Here is a 21259-nt window from a genome sequence, read left to right as displayed (position 1 = left end):
CTCTGAGATTTTTATTTTTTGTGCTAGAAACAAATATTGACTGACAATTTTGATAAAAATTATTTATTTTTTTCAAAATGTTTGGTCTTTTAAGTTTATTGCACAAAAAATAAACCAAACTAGCAGTGATCAAATATCACCAAAAGAAAGCTCTATTTACACCATGAAAAATGATATAAATTTCATTTGGGTACAGCGTTACATGACCGCACACTTGTAAGTTAACCGCTTAAGGACCGCCCCATGTACATATTTAATGTGGCGGGGGACCCTTAAATGCAAAATCACGTACGTGTATGTGGATTTTTTTTCTTTGGCTCTGGGCCACCTGAGCCCCGCTCCTGCTATGATTGGACACAGCAGAAGTCAATCAGCGGGTCAGGCAGGAATACCTGGTGATCGTTCTGAGGCAGAATGGCGGTCTGCCTATGTAAGGAAGACAGAGATCTTGTGTTTCTGCTAAACAGATACAAAGATTGCTGTCTTCCTCCAGTTAAACCATCCCCCACACAGTTAGAAAACCCTCCCAGGGAACATATTGAACCCTTTGATCACCCCTGTTAACCCCTTCCCTGCCAGTGTCATTTATACAGTGACAGTGCATTTTTTTTATCACTGATCTCTGTATTGGTGTCGATGGTCCCCAAAAAAGTGTCAAAAGTGTTGGTTAGGTGTCCAATTTGCCTGCCACAATGTCGCAGTCCTGTTAAAAATCGCTGATCGCCACCATTACTAGTAAAAAGAAATGAAAAGTCCATAAATCTATCCCATAGTTTGTAGTTATAATTTTTACGCAAACCAATCAATATACAGTTAGAGAAGCTGGCAGAATACAAATTGGCCTAGGTTTATGAAGAAATTAGATTTTTCTAAAAAAAAATTTGATTGGGAATGTTTTAGAGCAGAAAGCAAAATATTGTTTGTTTGTTTTTTCAAAATTGTTACTCTTTTTTTGTTGTTGTTTATAGCGCAAAAAATAAAAACAGCAGAGGTGATCAAATACCACCAAAAGAAAGCTCTATTTGTGGGGGAACAAAACATACATTTTATTTGGGTGCAGTGGCACAATTGCAATTGTCAGTTAGGCCCCTTTCACACATGCGGACGATATGTCCGTATTTCATCCATCCGTTTGCGGATGAAATACGGACATACATTCATCCCTATGGGATAGCGGGTGTCTGCGGATGAACATCCGCAGACACCCGATTTCGTCCGCCTCCGCAACAGTCCGATTCTGCAAACGGAGGAAAATCCTATTTTTCTATCCGTCTGCAGAGCGGATCGGATGAACACAGACAGACGGTCCGTGCTCGTCCGATCCCCATAGAGGAGAGCGGAGAGCGGAGAGCTGACAGGGCGGTCCCCGCACAGTGTGCGGAGACCGCCCTGTCCGCAGCCGGCTCAGCGGGGACAACGGAGCGATCCCCGCTGAGCGAGCGGATCTTCACGGGGCGGATCATTACTGATCCGCCCCGTGTGAAAGAGGCCAACACAGGGCCATATCGCAAAAAATGGGGCTGAAGTGGTTAAAGTAGTGCAGTGATAAATAGCAAAAAAAATGACCTTTAGTGGTTGATGGATAGGACTTTCTTTTTGGAGGAAAGGTGATGTAAAGATGAACCATCCCTTTAATCTGTTGTCACCGGGACACGTGTCCCCATTGGAAGATTTCTGCATATATTGTGGGGAGAAGTCGTCACCATGATAAACAGAGGAGGGGACCCCCCACACAGAGGGGCTCCCCCTCTCCTCAATACACAGGGAGATCTGCCTTTGGATGAGTTCAGGCAATCTATGCAGCTGGAATTCTCCTCCATCCCATGTCATCACTGCCCAGTCCTAGAAGAAGGTCCTACAGAGGTCCACATGACAGAGAGGCCCCCATAGCGTCCAGTACCGGGGGTGGATGGATGGACGGGGCAGTGCCCTCCTCCCAGGGTGGGTGTTGAGGCTGCACTCTCCTCCCCTCCTCCCGATCACACGCCCCTCTGACACGTCCCTCCCGGTGTACACGGATGGCCTCCTCCGCTCTCCTGCTGCTGCTTCTCCTCCTTCCCGGCCCGCTTCTGGCCGCCGATCCTTCCCATCCCTCCCTGGTCATCGCCTTCCTCGCCCGCAATGCGGCGCATGCTCTGCCCTACAGCCTGGGGGCGCTAGAGAGACTGGACTACCCCAAGGAGAGGATCTCTGTCTGGTGAGGGGCTGTGTGCATGGAGGGGAGGGCTTTAATAAAACCCTGGGGATGGGGGTTGTGGGGGGGGGGGGGCTTTATCAAGTGGGGAGAAGAGTTATACCTTGTGGGGGGATTGGTTGTACCCTGGGGGGGGGGGGGGGGTATAAGTTGGAGGTTGCATGAAGTGGGGGAGGGTTTATAAGTTACACCTGGGGGGGGATAGATGAGAAGCTGTCAGTGGTCTTCTGGTGGGATGTATAATTTTAGGGTGGGGGGGGGAATAGACAAGAAGCTGTCAGTGGTCTTCTGGTGGGATGTAAAATTTGAGGGGGGAGGAAATAGATGAGAAGTTGTCAGTGATCTTCTGGTGGGATGAATAATTGGGGGGGGGGGGGGAATAGATGAGAAGCTGTCAGTGATCTTCTGGTGGGATCAATAATTGGGGGGGCGGGGGGGTGAGGGGAATAGATGAGAAGCTGTCAGTGATCTTCTGGTGGGATCAATAATTGGGGGGCGGGGGGGAGGGGAATAGATGAGAAGCTGTCAGTCATCTTCTGTTCTGGTGGGATCAATAATTGGGGGGGGGGGGAATAGATGAGAAGCGGTCAGTGGTCTTCTGGTGGGAGAAATAATGGGGGGGGGGATAAATGAGAAGCGGTCAGTGGTCTTATGGTGGGAGGAATAATGGGGGGGGGGAAATAAATGAGAAGTTGTCTGTGGTCTTCTGGTGGGATGAATAATTGGGGGGGGGGGCATAGATGAGAAGCTGTCAGTGGTCTTCTGGTGGGATGAATAATTGGGGGGGGGGCATAGATGAGAAGCTGTCAGTGGTCTTCTGGTGGGATGAATAATTGGGGGGGGGCAAAGATGAGAAGCTGTCAGTGGTCTTCTGGTGGGATGAATAATTGGGGGGGGGGGGCAAAGATGAGAAGCTGTCAGTGGTCTTCTGGTGGGATGAACAATTGGGGGGGGGGCAAAGATGAGAAGCTGTCAGTGGTCTTCTGGTGGGATGAATAATTGGGGGGGGGGGCAAAGATGAGAAGCTGTCAGTGGTCTTCTGGTGGGATGAACAATTGGGGGGGGGGCAAAGATGAGAAGCTGTCAGTGGTCTTCTGGTGGGATGAATAATTGGGGGGGGGGGGGCAAAGATGAGAAGCTGTCAGTGGTCTTCTGGTGGGATGAATAATTGGGGGGGGGGCAAAGATGAGAAGCTGTCAGTGGTCTTCTGGTGGGATGAACAATTGGGGGGGGGGCAAAGATGAGAAGCTGTCAGTGGTCTTCTGGTGGGATGAATATTTGGGGGGGGGGGCAAAGATGAGAAGCTGTCAGTGGTCTTCTGGTGGGGGGAATAATTGGGGGGAATAGATAAGAAGCTGTCAGGGGTCTTCTGATGGGAGGAATAATGTGGGGGGGGGGGATAAATGAGAAGCTGTTAGTGGTCTTCTGGTGGGAGGAATAATGGGGGGGGGGGAATAAATGAAAAGCGGCCAGTGGTCTTCTGGTGGGAGGAATAATGGGGGGGGGAATAAATGAGAAGCTGTCAGTGGTCTTCTGGTGGGGGGAATAAATGAGAAGCTGTCAGTGGTCTTCTGGTGGGGGGTATAAATGAGAAGCTGTCAGTGGTCTTCTGGTGGGGGGAATAAATGAGAAGCTGTCAGTGGTCTTCTGGTGGGGGGTATAAATGAGAAGCTGTCAGTGGTCTTCTGGTGGGGGGAATAAATGAGAAGCTGTCAGTGGTCTTCTGGTGGGGGGTATAAATGAGAAGCTGTCAGTGGTCTTCTGGTGGGGGGTATAAATGAGAAGCTGTCAGTGGTCTTCTGGTGGGGGGAATAATTGATAAACTTGCCTTCTGGTCCGGTATGGCACACAGGGACATAGGCAGCAAGTATAGACAGGTTGTGGGACTTGGAATTGCTCTGAGGCTCAATGTGTCAGGGAGGTTAATAAGATGACAGAAGAATGCTCTATACATACCACGCTCACTGTAGGAGGCGTGTGCCGTCTTTTAGGACCTAGTCACACTGCACATTTTTGCAGATGCATTGACATGCATTTGACACTTGTTTTTACAAACATTTACATGCGTTTGCAATGCGTTTTTCCTAAGTGTTTCCTAAGAGTTTTTCCTAAGGGCTTCTGCTTTGAGCTTTTATGTGGGCTGAGTGACTGAGTCGTAGTGTATTTCCATGCATTTCCATTTGTTTGCACACATTATGGGAAAATGCAGCTTGCTGTACATAGGATAACCTGGATTTTGGGCTGTCTGATGTGTTCAAAAATACATCCAACTGTATCTGTATGAATGGACCGTTAGCGTTTTATTTTTATAGATTTTTTTTCATTTTAGCAATATTAATGAAAGCATTGTACACTGGAAGGATTGGATTTAAAAGTTGGTCTCTTGCCAAAACCTGTATTTTTAGGCGTGTTCTATCAGATTAGCGAACCCATCAGATAATGTAATGGAGGTGACGTTCCGTCAGCTGCGCATGCATTCCACCGCTACCAGGTTTGCTCATCTGAAAGAAGACCTGTAGTCAGAAGAAGGCAGTGGACATCTTACTATAAACACACACACACATACAGTTGTGCTCATAAGTTTATATATCCTGGCAGAATTTATGATTTCTTGGCCATTTTTCTGAGAATATGAATGATAACACAAAAACGTTTCTTTCACTCATGGTTAGTGTTTGGCTGAAGCCATTTATTATCAATCAACTGTGTTTACTCTTTTTAAATCGTAATGGCAACAGAAACTACCCAAGTGACCCTGATCAAAAGTTTACATACCCCAGTTGTTAATACCATGTATTGCTCCCTTTAACATCAATGACAGCCTGAAATATTTTGTGGCATTTGTGGATGAGGCTCTTTATCTTCTCAGATGGTAAAGCTGCCCATTCATCTTGCCAAAAAACTTCCAGTTCCTGGAAATTCTTGGGCTGTCTTGCATGAACTGCACGTTTGAGATCTCCCCAGAGTGGCTCAATGATATTGAGGTCAGGAGACTGAGATGGCCACTCCAGATCCTTCACTTTATTCTGCTGTAGCCAATGACAGGTGGACTTGGCCTTGTGTTTTGGATCATTGTCATGTTGGAATGTCCAAGTATGTCCCATGCGCAGCTTTCTGGCTGATGAATGCAAATGGTCCTCTAATATTTTTTGAGAACCTACTGCTTTTATCTTGCCATCAATTGTGACCAAATTTCCTGTGCCTTTGTAGCTCACACATCCCCAAAACATCAGCGATCCACCTCAGTGTTTCACAGTAGGAATGGCGTACCTTTCATCATAGGCCTTGTTGACTCCTCTCCAAATGTTGTATTTATGGTTGCGGCCAAAAAGCTAAATTTTGGTCTCATCACTCCAAATGACTTTGTACCAGAAGGTTTGAGGCTCTGTGCTGTTTGGCGTATTGTAAGCGGGATACTTTGTGGCTTTCTTCTGGCGACTCCACCATGCAGCCCATCTTTCTTCAAGTGCCTCCTTATTGTGCATCTTGGAACAGCCACACCACATGTTTTCAGAGAGTCCTGTATTTCACCTGAAGTTATTTGTGGGTTTTTCTTTGCATCCCAAACAAGTTTCCTGGCAGTTGTGGCTGAAATTTTAGTTGGTCTACCTTACCATGGTTTGTCTTCAACAGCACCCCTTATTTTACACTTCTTGATTAGAGTTTGAACACTGCTGATAGGCATTCTCAATCCCTTGGATATTTTTTTATATCCCTTTACTGTTTTTATACAGTCAGGATTCCAGAAACTCATTGACCTTTTATACACACACTAATTATAAGCAAACAGATCACAGGTGAGGACGGTTACCTTTAATAGCCATTCAAGCCCCTTTGTGTCAACTTGTGTGCATGTTATCAGGCCAAAATCACCAGGGTATGTAAACTTTTGATCAGGGTCATTTGGGTAGTTTCTGTTGCCATTATGATTTAAAAAGAGTAAACACAGTTGATTGATAATAAATGGCTTCAACTAAACACTAACCATGAGTGAAAGAAATCTATTTGTGTTATCATTTATATTCTCTGGAATTTGGCCAAGAAATCATAAATTATGCCAGGGTATATAAACCTATGAGCACAACTGTATATTGACATACATGATACTGTTTGGATGTTTAACTTTGAAAGCCTAAAAGTTTAGTGCTGAGCAGTGCCGGGTGTACCAACATGGCCTCCGCCACCTTCCTATTGCTGGCGTCCAGCTTCTTTCAAAAATGTAACATCCAAACAGCATCACACATGTCAACGCACTATATTTATTTCTATAAGCTCACTTTATTGGTAAAATTACTGTGAAATTCAAGACTTAGCTGGGTTTAGTAAAATGTCTGCTGCTGCCTTCTGACTGCAGGTGTTCTGTCAGATTAGCAAACCTGGTAGCGGTGGAACGCATGCGCAGCTGATGGAACGTCACTTCCTTTACCTAATCTGATGGCTACTATTCTGACAGAACAGGGATAATATTAGAATTCCTCAGTTTTTTTTTTGCTGTCTGTGATATACAGTATTGTGTAGATTTCTCCTCACTTCCTGTCCAGGTGACAATGTTTTCTCTCAGACAGGAAGTCTGAGAGGGGAAATCTCCAGACTGGACTTCTACAGCAACATAAAGCTAATGGAGGTTCTAACCTCCCCATATATGTATATGCACATGGGCGTATACGGCCTTACACCATAAAATCCAGTTGTCTTTTGACACCAGATGTATCATATGGCCACCTGTACAAATGAATTACAAGATATGGCTGTACAGGGGGTATATACACCAGTCCTAGCATAACCACATATAAGTGTATGGATGTATGCCCTGTGCACAGACAGGCTGTATCCAGGGCCTACATTCCTATGTTTACACTTGGACCGACGTATACCCCTGTGCAGTCATATCCCATAATTCATTTGTACAGGCAGCTGTAGGCTACATTTGTGGCTCCCAGGGGCCAAAATATAGCTGTGTTTTTCATTGTACAGCCATATATTCCTATGTGCAAGAGCTCTAAAAGCCTTTATATTGCTATTGTGTCCCAGTGAGAGAAATTTCCCTTCATGTGTTCCGGTGAAACTCTTATTACAGGAACAGGAAGTGAGCATGTTTTGTTTTGTGAAGTCTCACTGTGTTGTGTTCTGTCATTCCTCAGGTGTGTCAGTGACCACAATGAAGACACAACCATCGATGTTCTGCAGAACTGGGTGGAGGCAGTGCGGCCATTCTATCACTCTGTGGTGTGGACGGCACAGCGGATGCCCAGGTGACATGTCTGTTGCTTTTGCCTGTCCTCTCCGCCTGTCACCTGGAAGGAAGGACTGACGTTTTCCTGTACAATTAATCTATGCTGATTGTAGTATTTTGTCCTGGCAGGTGGTATGCTCAGGAGACAACCCCTAAGCACTGGCCTGCAGAGCGCTATGAGCACGTTATGAAGCTACGACAGAAGGCCTTAAACTACGCAAGGGAGAGCAAAGCCGACTTCATTCTGGTAAGACTGGGCTGATCCTGGAAAGAGGGTGATGATATAAAAGGGATTTCTAGGGATACCAATGAGCGTGTGCCATACTACGGCCTGTACATGCAAAGAAAATTAACCCCTTGCTGAGTGCCCTATTATAGTTTTACTGCTACAGGGCGCCAGTTGTGTGCTGGATCACATATATATATATACATGATCCCGCACTTTGGCCTGCAGGGGGGGGTGTGCGTGCCACCAGCCGGTTGCTTCTGCTGTGATTATGCACAGCAGAAGCCGATCTGTGGGTGCCGGGCACTCGATGCTCACTGGCACCCACTGATTGTCATATGAACCTAGCCAGTGTCAATACAGTGACATATTTTTATCACTGATTACTGCATTAGTGTCAAAAGTGTCCAATCGTCCACCGCAATATTGCAGTCCTGCTATAAGTCGTTAATCACTGCCATTATCGCTGCCATTACTAGTATAAAAAATAAATAAATTTCGGTATATACCCCATAGTTTATAAATGCTATAACATGCGTGTAAATCAATCAATATATGCTTATTGGGTTTTTGTTTACCAAAATCATGTCACAGAATACAGATTGGCCTAAATTTATGAAGAAGTTTGATCTTTTATATTTTTTATTGAATATGGTTTATAGCAGAAAGTAAAACAAAGTTTTTTTTTTTTTTTTTTTTTTTTTTTTTTTTTCTATTGTGTGTCTTTTTTTTTTGTTTATAGCACAAAAAATAAAAAAGGCAGAGGTGATCAAATGCCACCAAAAGAAAGCTCTATTTGTGGAAAACAAAATTACATTAATTTTATTTGTTTACAGCATTGCATGACTGTGCAATTGTCAGTAAAAGTGCAAAAAGTGGCCTGGTCATGAAGGGGGGGCGGGTGGGTAAATCTTCCGGCGGTCAAGTGGTTAAAAGGGAACGTTAACCTTTTAAATTTTATATATACATATGACAGAGGTAAGCTTAAAGAATGTCTGGATACATATATATATATATTGATGTTTGTTTTACAGTTTACTGATGCAGATAACGTGCTGACCAATGACCAAACAATCCAGCTTCTTATGGCAGAGAATAAAACCCTGGTCGCCCCCATGTTGGACTCCCAGACAGGGTACTCTAACTTTTGGTGCGAAATAACACCCCAGGTATGACAGGTAACAGTAACACCTGATGGTAAGGCATATAGAAAGTAGTAAACAATAACTGCTGAATTCCTACAAAGGGGGTTTCCAGTTAAGGCTGCATGCACATTGGGCGTTTAGTCCTGGTAGACGAGGCTCTGACATTTGATTTGGGTTAAAGGTACAGGCACTGCGACCCGATAAACCAAAGCCTGGCAGACTCCGAGAGGCTTACAACTGCTTTGCCTAGGCCAGCCTTTCTCAACCTTTTTACCCCAGGGGAACCCTTAAAATTGCTTTCAGGTCTCGGGGGAACCCCTGATAAAACCCATTCATTGGGAGTCTGTGGGAACCATGCCCCTTACTTTGGTGATCAGTGAGAAGAATGCCCTTTTTTATAGTGGTGGTAAGAATGGCCCTCTTACAGAGAGCTATAAAGATCAATGGTGTCATACCACTGGCTCCTCCAAGTGCCATTGTCTCAGAAGTATGTAGGCACCATCAAACAGGAGGTAAATCAGCCACAGCTCAAGGAACCCCTAGACACCTCTGGAGGAACCCTAGGGTTCCACGGAACACTGGTTGAGAATGGCTGGCCTAGACGGTGTACAGAGCCATACTTGTGTTTAGTGCGGTATAAGTTCAGGGACCAATGCCAGGAACACAAGCTGCTTTCAGTTTGCCGGCAGTGGGGCTGGATGGTGGGCCTGTACCTTCCACCTGCAACTAAATGCTGGAGCCCCATGAGACCCAAAGTTATGTATACCCTAACAATGAATTTCTCCTATTTGCACCCCTTGTGGTCTGTTGACCTCATTTATACGACCACCTGACACATATGTGTGGACTTTAATGCTTGTGCGCCACACATATGCATCACTGGGGGGCTGTTGTTCTTGTGCTGAGAGTGCATTTGCTGTGCACACTCAGCACAAAGACCAAGCTGTCTCAAGTAGTTCTCGGTCCTGGCTACAGATCTGTAAGTGATAGAGCCAGCTTGCAGTCATGTAACCACTGTGACACTGGTCTCATGAGCGCTGCTCCTTCCTCCTCCCCCAGGTGTTCATGAAGGGGTTAAGTATATTGTTGAAAGTATTTTGTAATCTGTTTTAATAAGTTCTAACAAATACCTACTGATCTGACAGAAATGTAGTAATCTGCTAATTTAGGCAGCCCATACATAGTAATTTTCTTTGTTCAACTAGTGGGCTGAACTAAATAAAAATGACTCAATTCCCCCATCTACACACTGTGTGGGTGAGGGAATCCTCCCGCTGTGTTATTCTAAAAGCAGGGAGACTTCCCCGCCATCAGAATACACTGATCAGTGCTGCCAACCATAAGTTCTGGGCTAGTGACTCAGAAGGTATTGAAACTAGCGACAGCCAGGCAATGTGAAATTTTACAAACCAGAAATGTCTACCTATATATTTTTCACTAAAGTTTTCCTTTAAGGTATCCCCATGCTCTTCTTGGTTTTGCCAGCACATTTAGTTGTAGTTACACATTTTGCATACTGCACCATCTGCTGGTAATATCTGGCATTGTAGTATGACCATCAAAAATTGAAGTTCTTTATGAGCACCCTTGCGTCTAATGGGTTAGGTTTTGGTCTCATTCATCAAGGATGTGAACTGTGGAAAGTGGGGTCCAAATGGAATATTACTTTTCAATTCAAATTGTTATTCTAGTTCGTTATCTTTTTCTATTTAGTTTTCGAAAATGTAGAACCTTTGTCAAGTTTTTATTCCTTGCTGCATGGGTCCCTGTTGGAGATTTCCTCTCATTTACTGTGCTGGTGACAACTTTGTCCCTGGGCCAGGAAGTGAGAGCAATCTTCTCAACAGAGCTCCAGGCAGCAGTAATAACCTGGCAGAGGTTGTACCGCCTCCCTCTTTTTATTAAAAACTGAAAAAAAATGTTGCTGGAGTCAGATCGTATTTTTGGACTTGAGGTTTTGCTACCTGTAAGCTGATTTATGAATTCTGCATTTTGTTTTAAGGGATTTTATCGTCGGACACCAGATTACTTCCCAACCAAAAACCGGCAAAGAACTGGCTGTTTCCCAGTTCCCATGGTCCATTCTACTTTCCTCCTCGACCTTCGTAAAGAAGAGACCCACAAACTGGCCTTCTATCCTCCCCATCCTAATTACACCTGGTCCTATGATGACATCATTGTGTTCGCCTTTTCCTACCTGGCTTCAAGTACGTACTTTTGTGTGTTCTGTGCTGACTATTTTTGTTCCATCTCGCTCTTGTTCTCTAGAAAATTAGAGAATTAGATTATCTAGAAATATATTGGCTGCTTTTTCTGAAATTGACGATTGCCTGGATGTCTGAAGCTTCAATATGTTTGAGTCACTGACATAGGACAAGCAAGCAGATTAGAAAGTCAGTATGTTCCCTCTGTTACATGCTTGGAGCAGGCAAGGATTGTTCTCTTCTCCCATTAAATGATCTTTTACACTTGTTTTCTAAAACAATAAAAACTGTTGACACATTGAGAGTCTTAATTTCCATATTGTTCTGGCCAGTGTTCCAAAAAGTATTGAAGCCATTGGAACAGCATGATAATTCAGCAGCTGAAAATACAAGTTGCTTGTCAGTCCCTGTTTTCAAAACCTTGTGAGAGTTTGACCCTCAAACAAGCATGACATTTGGAATTGCATGCTTTTTCCAGCCTCTGACTTAATGTTGAAACCATTGGATTAGCATGACTGCCAGATACCTATGAATGAGTGAAGCACTGATGTTCTAGATGTTTCTTTCTGTACAGTTTTTCTTTAAAAGACCTTAACCATTGTGTTTCTTTTAGGAGTACAGGGCTACATATGTAACCAACACCGCTATGGTTATGTCAACATACCAGCTTTACCGCATCAAGAAATTGAAGATGACAAGCTGAATTTCGCCCACCTGATACTGGAATCCATGGGTGAGCAATAACCTGGAAGACAATGAAGTGTATCTGAACCATGCAGAAAAATGTTATTTATATGTGTGTGTGTGTGTATGTGTATGTATATGTGTGTGTGTGTGTGTGTGTGTATATATATATATATATATATATATATATATATATATATATATATATATATATATATATATATATATATATATATATATATATATATATAAAAAATAACTTTTTGTTTGTTTATTAGTCCTTCAATGTGGTATCTGCATAAGTTTACCTTTTTATGCTTTTTTTTTTCCCCTTTATTTAAACTTGGTGATCCTGCCAGTAGCACACTTCCTGTCCTAAAGTGACAATTCTGTGTTGGTAGTGTATCTGTCCTGTATCCTAGGAAAAGACTACAGAACAGCACCTCTTTTCATTGTAAAATGCAGGTGGAGCGGTGCCCTGTAATTCAGAGGTCTACAATCCCCGGGGAATGGACCGGTGCTGGTCCTTGGCTAGCTTGGGATTGGGCAGTGAGTAAGCGAGCCAACACAACCTGAACTGCCATCCTCCAACCACCAGAGGGCACCTGCTCCCCTTCTCTCGGCACCACTACTCCCTTCCCTCTCTGTGGTTATGACTTTGGAAGAAGGGGAAGAGAGATGAGGCGAAGGGGAGGGGAGAATTCTGGGGACATGATCGTCATAGAGCACTCATGAGACCCATATACAACTACGGTCTATAGGAGAGAGATCACTATGTCCTAGGGGCCTTCATACTGAGCTTCAGATGACAGGCTGCAAACCCCCCTCAACCCCAGTCCATGGGGTTGTCTTCCGCGAGGCTATCCCTGCTTTCGGGAAGGTTGGGGACCACTGCTGTAATCCACAGTGGTAACTTGTGCAAGACTAATAACACTGCTTGGCATTTTACATAACGCTGCAGAATGCACATGAGAGCACTTGATTTCTGGGAGGGTCAACAGGTCCCTTTTTTTTTTTTTTTTTTTTTTTTTCCCTTTTTAGAACTCTTCGAACATATATAACAAAACACTTTCCGTGTTGAATTATTTAACAGACCAAAATGGGCCAAATAAGAAAAGTTAATTGTTGGGCCTGATTGACACAGGCTTTCCAATCTGTGCTTCATGCAGGGCCATGTTATATCGGCACAGGGGTGCAAAGGTGTACATGCATCCTTGTGCCAGCAGTTCCATTGCTGTCTATTGGGACGCAGCGGCTGCATGGATACAGTTGCCACTCCCAGTGTGACATCCCAAACATAATACCAATGTCTTCACTGGGATGATCCTGGACAGCCTCCATGTTTCTCTTAGGAAAGGTTTACGTTAAATGACACCTGTATTCAATTCCATATAGGGGCTGTCATTGCTAACCTCCTTCTGAAAATGCTAGTAACCTGGCTGTCGTGCGGATCTATTGGCTTTAGTGCATTCGGAAATGCTGACCAGGAAAAAGCATGCAGAACATGAAGTTTTCTTTTTCGTCCATTGAGAGACACAGGAAGTCTTTACACTTTTGTACTTTTGGTACACTATCGCTCCCCACAGGCGGACTGGACACTGGCAAACATTTAAAAATAAGCGGTAGGCCGGTCTGGGGTATAACCTGTCCTGCATTCCTGTGTTTTTTTGTTTTGTTTTTTACCTAAGAGCATAAGTCATCTTTTCTCCATCGCTGCTGCTATAAAGACTAACTTATTATTTAGCTACCACTCTTTTCTTTTACAATAGTTTTTTTCTTCAATCAAGACTCTTCTCTACACCATTGCTGGAGGTTTCCCCTCTGATCAGCAGCTTTTCAGTGTGATCATTCACAGCCTGGCTTTGGAGTACTGCATCCAGACCCTCTTGGATGGAAGTGGCCTAAATGAATTCAGCTCTTATTAATGCAGCCTGTTGCTTCTACCAGTACTGTTTATAGTCTTGGCTCGTTGAAAACTCCTAGGGTCGCAGAGACTTTGCCTTTTCACCCACTTTTCCAAATTGTTCTCTAAAGAGCTTGGAAGCACCGTGGTAGGTAGCTCGTTCCTCCCAAGGTCTACTAGGTGGATATTTTTTCAGCCTTATCTGATGTAAGCATTATGAATAAGGTATTTTAGGTGGCTGTTTGAGCTGCTGTGTTGCTCCCTTTTCAGTTGAATGTCCCAGAGGGTAAAGACCTCACGTGTCCCTTTTTTGCACTCACCATAAAATCCTTTTCTTGGAGTCCTTTGAGGAACACTGGTCCAACCCCCTGTGTTTATGATCATGTTCTCAGTCCTACTTTTCTACAAAACAGGGATGGCCTAAAGTTTTATCTTCGCCAGTGCCCATTTCTTATGTAGACAGCAGTATACCCTGAAGGATAAAGACTTCCTGTGTCCCTCAATGGACTCCAAGAAAAAACATTTTACGGTGAGTACAAAAATCCAGTTTTACTTCACTCCTGCCTACTGTGCTTCAGAAGGAGGTCAGCTGGAGGTGTGGCCTGGTGATGTGCTAGAGCAGACGTGTGCTCTGTGAGCTCCGAGGCCGACACCGAGAAATATACATAAAATCATCCAAAAACTCATATTTTTCCTACCTGAGTGATGGGCCGGCGGACGGGCAAGTCTCTGCCCAAGAAAGGAGCCTCAACGGGGTCGATTAAGCGATTCCTTTCCGTGGAACCGGACGAGGTGGAAGAGCAGGACGACCTAGGCCGCAAGCCGCGGAGTAGAGTGGATTCCGCATCCCGCGATGGGCCGGACCGGAGGTCGCGCTCGCCCGAGTCCTCGGCGGGCTCGGGGGCCGAGGGTGAGTCACATCCTTCCGCCGGAGCGGCGCCGAGAGTGAGCGATCTCCCTACTACCTCCGATCTCGCCGCCATGCTTCTGAACCTCGAGCGGGTCATCAGGAAGGAGGTCTCCGCAGTTCGTTCGGATCTCTCGCAAGTATTGGCTCGTGTTGAAGAGTCGGAGCAACGTCTCGATCGCCACGCGAACGCTATTCGATCCCTCCAGGCGACTACACGTCAACTTGCCATTTCGCATCGTACGACCGTCTACAAGATCGAAGATCAAGAGAATCGTAACAGACGTAATAACGTTCGGATTCGGGGACTTCCCGAAGCGACTGGAGACGACGATCTGTTACCATCCGTTCGGGGCATTTTTAATAGCCTTCTGGGACGAGCACCTGACGCCCCTTTGAAGATTGACCGGGTGCACAGGGCACTCCGCCCACGCAATCTTGCTACAGACGTCCCACGGGACATTATTTGCCGGGTCCACCATTATCCTGAAAAGGAACTGACTGATTATGCAGAAAGCTAAGGGAGCTAATCCGTTTGATTTTCATGGGGCGATGCTATCCTTTTTCCCGGATCTCGCTAAAGAAACCTTGGATCGACGCAGGGCTTTAAGGCCCCTCACGGAACTGCTCCGGGCGGCGTCCATTAAATATAGGTGGGGCTTCCCTGCGGCCTTGATCGCATCTAGAGATGGCAAAACCGCAATACTTCGATTTCCGGAGGAGCTGTCCAAATTCTGCACGGATATGTCCGTTCCTACCCCAGAACTACCTGGATGGCATGAAGGCATCCCGCCCCTGCCCGCTGGGACTGACCAGGGCTGGCAGAGAGTGAGCCGTGCCCGCCGTACTTCTGCACCTGATTGCCGCCCTTGAAAGGGCATCCTGCCCACCAACTTGTTCAGCTTGGTTACCTGTTCAGGACGTGTACTTGCATCTGTGGGGCATACCGTCTGAATGTTTCCTTTACTAAGTTTGTGCGAGGAAGCTGACCGCCTTTGGCGACAACGTGTTTTTGCAGGCCAGGGCTGAGCACCCCTAGGGGGCCCTCAGTCTGGATATGAACATCGCTGCACTTTTGCCCTTTGTCTTTTTATTGGCGTGACATTTCTTTATTTTCCTCGCTGTGCCTCTGGAGCGTATTTGACTCTTGGTTCCTCTCTCCCCCCCCCATTGGGTACCCTACCGCCTCAGTTTTATACCAATATTGTTCTGTACAGGCGCTTTAGGTTTTGGATGATGTTATTCATAGATTTTTTTGCCTGGGTGTCGGCACCGGACCGCGGGGCGCTGCCTTGGACCTTTATGGTGTGGTTTGCGCCCGGCTGTCTGCGTCCCGCCTCCCCCTTTTTGAGCGGGGGCTGCCCGGCGCGGGGCCTCGGCGTCCGTTCCCCCGTTGGGGTGGCGGGCGTGGGGGCCCTGTGGCGGTCACGCAGCCCGCTCTTGCACGGCATAGTAATGCGTACACTAATGGCTGTTTCTCGACAGCACCTTTTTTGGTTTAATTTGTTTTTCCCACTAAGGTGGGGCCTTGTATTTTTTTTATTGCCTTTCTCTCTCCTGTCCTCTTCTCTCTCACCTTTTCTGTCTACTGCCTCCACCTCCTCTGTTCCCCTCCCCCCTCTCTGGCGGCAGACTGCCTTGGTATTGTATTGATAATGTTGTGATGATCGCGGTTCCTCCTCCTGAAACCCCATGGCTACTGTGAACATTGTATCTTTTAATGTACGGGGCCTATACGCCCCAGGGAAGAGACACAATTTATATAGGGAACTGGACCGTTTGCGGGGGGACGTGGTCTTCCTCCAGGAGACCCACCTCACACAGACGACTCGAGTTAGGTTACACTCACCACAGTACCCCACGTGGTACTACAGCCTCTCGGACATCTCTAAAGCCAAGGGTGTGGCCATCGGGCTTCGTAGGGGAACCGCGTTCACGTTTGAGGAAATGTTGTGTGATCCTGCGGGACGTTTTCTGTTTCTACGGGGCACCTTGGGCAGCATGCAGTGTACTTTGGCCACCTTATACTCCCCTAACAAAAACCAGGTGCGTTTCTTGGCTTCCACACTTAGCTCCCTGCGGAACTTTGCACGTGGATGCATCCTCCTAGCAGGCGATTTTAATGTTCCCTTGGAACCTACTCTGGACACCTCTAGGGGGGGTTCCTCGCTTTCCGGCAGGGGAATAAGGTATATACGTTCTCGACTCCATGACCTACAATTGATGGATGTCTGGAGAATTGCTCACCCACGGGAAAGGGACTTTACCTATTTTTCCCCGGTGCACCAAACCTACTCTAGAATAGATTTATGCTTCATTGACCACCAACATCTTCCGCTCGTAGTGAAGTCAAGCATTGACTCCTCCCCCATTTCGGACCATGCTCCGATATCCTTAACCATTAGCGTGGCGTCCATACCCCTGAAGGCCACTAATTGGAAATTGAACGAGGACCTTATAGCCGAAGAAGCGGATAAAAAGGTGATGGGTGAAAGTTTGGAGTTTTATTTTAAGACTAATGTCAGTCCTGAAGTTTCACCGGGAGTGCTTTGGGAGGCCCACAAGGTCTATATTAGGGGAAAGTTCATAGAATTGGGTTCTAGGAAAAAGAGGGAGCGCTTAACTCAACAGGCCAACTTGTTGCGGGACATTACTGACTTAGAACGCCGACATAAGTTGAACCAGACTCCAGCCCTTTTCCACGCCTTAACGGAAAAACGGGAGACCCTGAAGTCTCTCCTTCATTTAGACCACAAACGTCGCGCGCGGTTGGTGGCTCACCGTTTTTATGAGTGGGGCGATAGGCCCAGTAGACTGCTGGCTAATTCGGTGCGACAGCGGAAGAATGCAGCGTTTATTGCCAAAGTTAAGACCCCCTCGGGAGACTTGGTGTTCGAGACACCCCGTATAGCCAAGACATTCCGGGACTTTTACCAGCGCCTGTATCGGGTGCACCAGGGGGACCATGATAGAGAGGCTCGGAGACGCTTTATTGGGGACTATCTGGCCCGCGCCGCTCTCCCGAAACTCTCCGAGGAGGTTTTGGCTTCCTTGGAGGGGGAGTTGATGACTGCGGAGCTTCTGGGCGCCATGAAAGCTATGGCGCGCGGTAAGGCACCGGGTCCAGACGGCCTCACGGTATCGTATTATAGAGCGTACGCTGACATACTGATGCCGTACTTGACCAGATATGCTAACGTGACCTCGGACGGCGGGGACCTTCGCCCGGAGACCACTCATGCACATATCACGGTATTACCCAAGGAGGGCAAGGACCCTAGTGACTGCGCGAGCTACCGCCCTATCTCGCTCTTGAATATAGATGCGAAGATTTATGCTAAAGCTATAGCGAATAGGCTGCTCCCCCTGGTGCCACAATGGATTTCACGGGATCAGACAGGATTCATCCCCGGGAGGGAAGCGCGGGATAACTCTCTCCGCACACTCTCCTTGATGGCATATGTGCGGCGGACTGCCCAGCCCACCCTGTTACTCTCCACGGATGCTGAGAAGGCGTTTGACAGGGTGGACTGGGACTTCCTTATGGCTACGCTGGCGCACCTGGGCATAGGTCCCACTCTGCGCTCCCAAATAGCGGCGTTGTACCACTGCCCCACAGCCCAGATACGGATCAACGGAACCCTTAGTGACCCCTTCACCCTATACAACGGCACTCGTCAGGGGTGCCCGCTCTCGCCGATTTTATTCGCGATATCCCTAGAACCATTTTTATCCCTTGTTAGACAAAATCCGAATATACGTGGTGTTACCATTGGTACGACGGAACACAAATACGCGGCTTACGCGGACGATATTTTGTTCTACGTGCAACAGCCTCTGATCACCCTTCCAAATCTTATGTCCGAGTTTGCGGCCTACGGCGCGATGTCGAACTTTAAAATCAATATGTCCAAATCGGAAATGTTAAACATCTCTGTACCCGCCAAACAAGTATCCCACCTGAAAAAGAACTATCCCTTTAACTGGCAGCTGAGCTCCATGAAATATTTGGGCATTTACCTAACGCCCTCATTATCGTCCCTTTTCCGCGCTAACTTTCTGCCTTTACTCAACACTCTTAGATCCGATATCCAAAAGTGGTCACAGCTACGACATTCTTGGCTGGGAAGAATAGGCCTGGTTAAGATGAACTTGCTGCCCAGGGTGCTCTTCATGTTGCAGATGGTCCCGTTTGGAATACCGGTGGGGTTTTTTACAATTTTGACATCTATGGTATACCGGTACATATGGAATAGGAGAAGGCCCAGGCTGAAAAGAACGCTCCTCATCCGCCCTAAGTGTAGCGGGGGTTTAGCGGTACCAGATTTCAAACTCTACTATAGGGCCGTTGTGCTGACCAGACTCTCTGACTTAAAGTATTGCAAGGACACGAAACTCTGGGTAAATGTGGAAACAGACCTTTGTGGAGCTGAACCTTCCACGCTGATGTGGATACCGAGGAAGTTCCGAACCCTTTTGCCTACCACGTCCCCACTTACACACTCCTCCTTGATGGTATGGGACTCTATCTGTAAGAGAAATGGCTGGCTGCATAACTCCCCCCTGATGCCCTTGGTGGGTCACAACTTTTTCCCACCGGGTAACATGGACCCTCAGATTCACCCGTGGCGGCTGGGCACTAACACCTATCTCCATCAGTTCACCGGCCCATCCGGGGTGCTACCTCTTGTTTCCATCATGGGTGACTCCTCCATTTCCTACATGGATCGCTGGAAACATCATCAACTGTTGAACTTTGTTCGCATGCTCCCAAAACCCCTGCGCACCCTGGCGGAGCTTACACCTGTGGAAACCGCATTTGCTGAACCTGACCCGATTGAGCGGCCAGTTTCGTACTTCTATCAGGCCTTGCTGTCCCTCACCTCTACGGGTACCCCCTCCTTTCTACGGTACTGGGAAAGGGAACTACAGATGGAGCTGTCTCCGTCCCAGCAGTCACAAATCCTAACACTGGCTCATGCCTCCTCGGGATCCTCTAAGACATCAGAAATGGCGTATAAACTTTTGACCAGATGGCACTACACACCGGTTGTCCTACATAGGTTCTCTCCCCAGTCCTCCCCACTCTGTTGGCGGGAGTGCGGGGAGGTAGCCACTCATGCCCATATCTGGTGGCACTGCCCGAGGATCCGCCCATTCTGGCTGGCGATCATATACACAATTAAAGAAATCCAGGGATGGGAGGTACCTAATGACCCGTGGTATGTCCTGTTCCATTGCACGGGAAGGCCGACAGGCTCTTACAAGAGGTCGATTACACCACATCTCTTAAACGCTACTAAAACCCTCATTCCTCAGTTTTGGAAGATGAAGACGATCCCCACCCTCCGGCCTTGGTTGCTCACTGTGGATACCACATATTACATGGAGGATATGACCCTTTCCCTCCGGGGTAAATCTGAGTTGTCAACAAAGATCTGGGCCTGTTGGGTTGCCTTCAAATATTCCTCGAGTTATGCAGCCATAATGTCTCAACCAGAGTGAAGTGAACATGACGTTGGTTTTTACTACATCTACTGTTATTTTGCAATAGGTTGTCTGACGGTGGTCTGCCCCCTCCCCGCCCCCCCCCCCCCCCCCTCTACCTTCTTTTTCTTTCTCTCTCTCTTTCTGTTTATTTTCCTTTTCCTTTACTCCCCTTCTAATTCTGTCTACTATATTTCCTCTTTTATGATAGAAGAGGAGGGTGTATATTTATGTGCCCATGTAACTAACGTTATAATGTTGTAGATCTTGCTATTGGTTTCTATATTGATTGTTATGCTCTGTACACGCTTCTCTTCTTTAATAAACATTAATTAAAAAAAAAAAAAAAAAAAAAAAAAGAAGGAGGTCAGCTTACCTGTTTTCCTCAGTACAGATATGCTTTAAGCACATTACTCTGCAACCCACAATGCAGTCACTGGGACACCCCAATAGAATTGTGGGATGAAGGAATGGTAAGTCCATCAAACTGACTTCTATTTCAAGTGTATCTGTAGGCCAGTTTAATTTTTTTAGGTTAGTTACTGATGAAAATCCTGCAGTTTTTTTTTTTTTCAGCTCTGTGTGTCCTGTTGTGGAAATTTCCTTTAAATTGTTACTAAACCCACAACAGTAAAATCAGTGTGTATATGCAGTAAAGCATTTTTGTTATACTCACTGTGGAACCTAAGGGGTTAATCCTCTGCATTGTGTAAAAAGGCTGTTTGATCCTGGCTTCTCTGATCATCCCCTCCTTCCATGGTCCCCTGATCATTTCCTTATAACACAGAGTCTTTGGAGTCAGGCTGCACATGCTCAGTTTGGTGTTACATAGTTACATAGTTAGTCAGGTTTAAAAAAGACACAAGTCCATCTAGTTCAACCACAAAAAAAAATAATAATAATAATATCATACAATCCCATGTACCCAATTCTATACCCACAGTTGATCCAGAGGAAGGCAAAAAAAAACAGCAGAGCATGATCCAATTTGCTAAAGCAGGGGAAAAAATTCCTTCCTGATCCCCGAGAGGCAATCGGGTTTTCCCCGGATCAACTTTACCTATAAATGTTAGTACCCAGTTATATTATGTACACTTAGGAAATAATCCAGGCCCTTCTTAAAGCAATCCACTGAGCTGGCCAGAACCACCTCTGCAGGGAGTCTATTCCACATTTTCACAGCTCTTACTGTGAAGAAACCTTTCCGTATTTGGAAATGAAATCTCTTTTCCTCTAGACGTAAAGAGTGCCCCCTTGTCCTCTTTGTTGACTGTAA

General features: G+C 46.3%; 1 protein-coding gene across 1 annotated transcript in view; it reads left to right on the top strand.

Annotated features, from left to right (window-relative positions):
• Nucleotides 1-1945: 1945 nt before the first annotated feature.
• CERCAM (cerebral endothelial cell adhesion molecule) overlaps nt 1946-21259 on the top strand; it is a 52120-nt gene continuing 32806 nt past the window's right edge. Inside the window, exons 1-6 of the mRNA XM_077478730.1 lie at nt 1946-2197; nt 7336-7446; nt 7557-7674; nt 8688-8822; nt 10801-11005; nt 11616-11735. Coding sequence (XP_077334856.1) covers nt 2019-2197; nt 7336-7446; nt 7557-7674; nt 8688-8822; nt 10801-11005; nt 11616-11735 — 868 coding nt within the window. The 5' untranslated portion in view covers nt 1946-2018. The remainder of the gene's footprint in view (nt 2198-7335; nt 7447-7556; nt 7675-8687; nt 8823-10800; nt 11006-11615; nt 11736-21259) is intronic.

The sequence above is a fragment of the Lithobates pipiens genome, unplaced genomic scaffold (assembly GCF_037356315.1).
Source record: "Lithobates pipiens isolate NorthernLeopardFrog02 unplaced genomic scaffold, aLitPip1_a1.2 Scaffold_1, whole genome shotgun sequence".
Lineage (NCBI taxonomy): Eukaryota > Metazoa > Chordata > Amphibia > Anura > Ranidae > Lithobates > Lithobates pipiens.
Note: the sequence above shows the minus strand (reverse complement) of the source record. Positions and strands in the feature narration are given on the sequence as shown.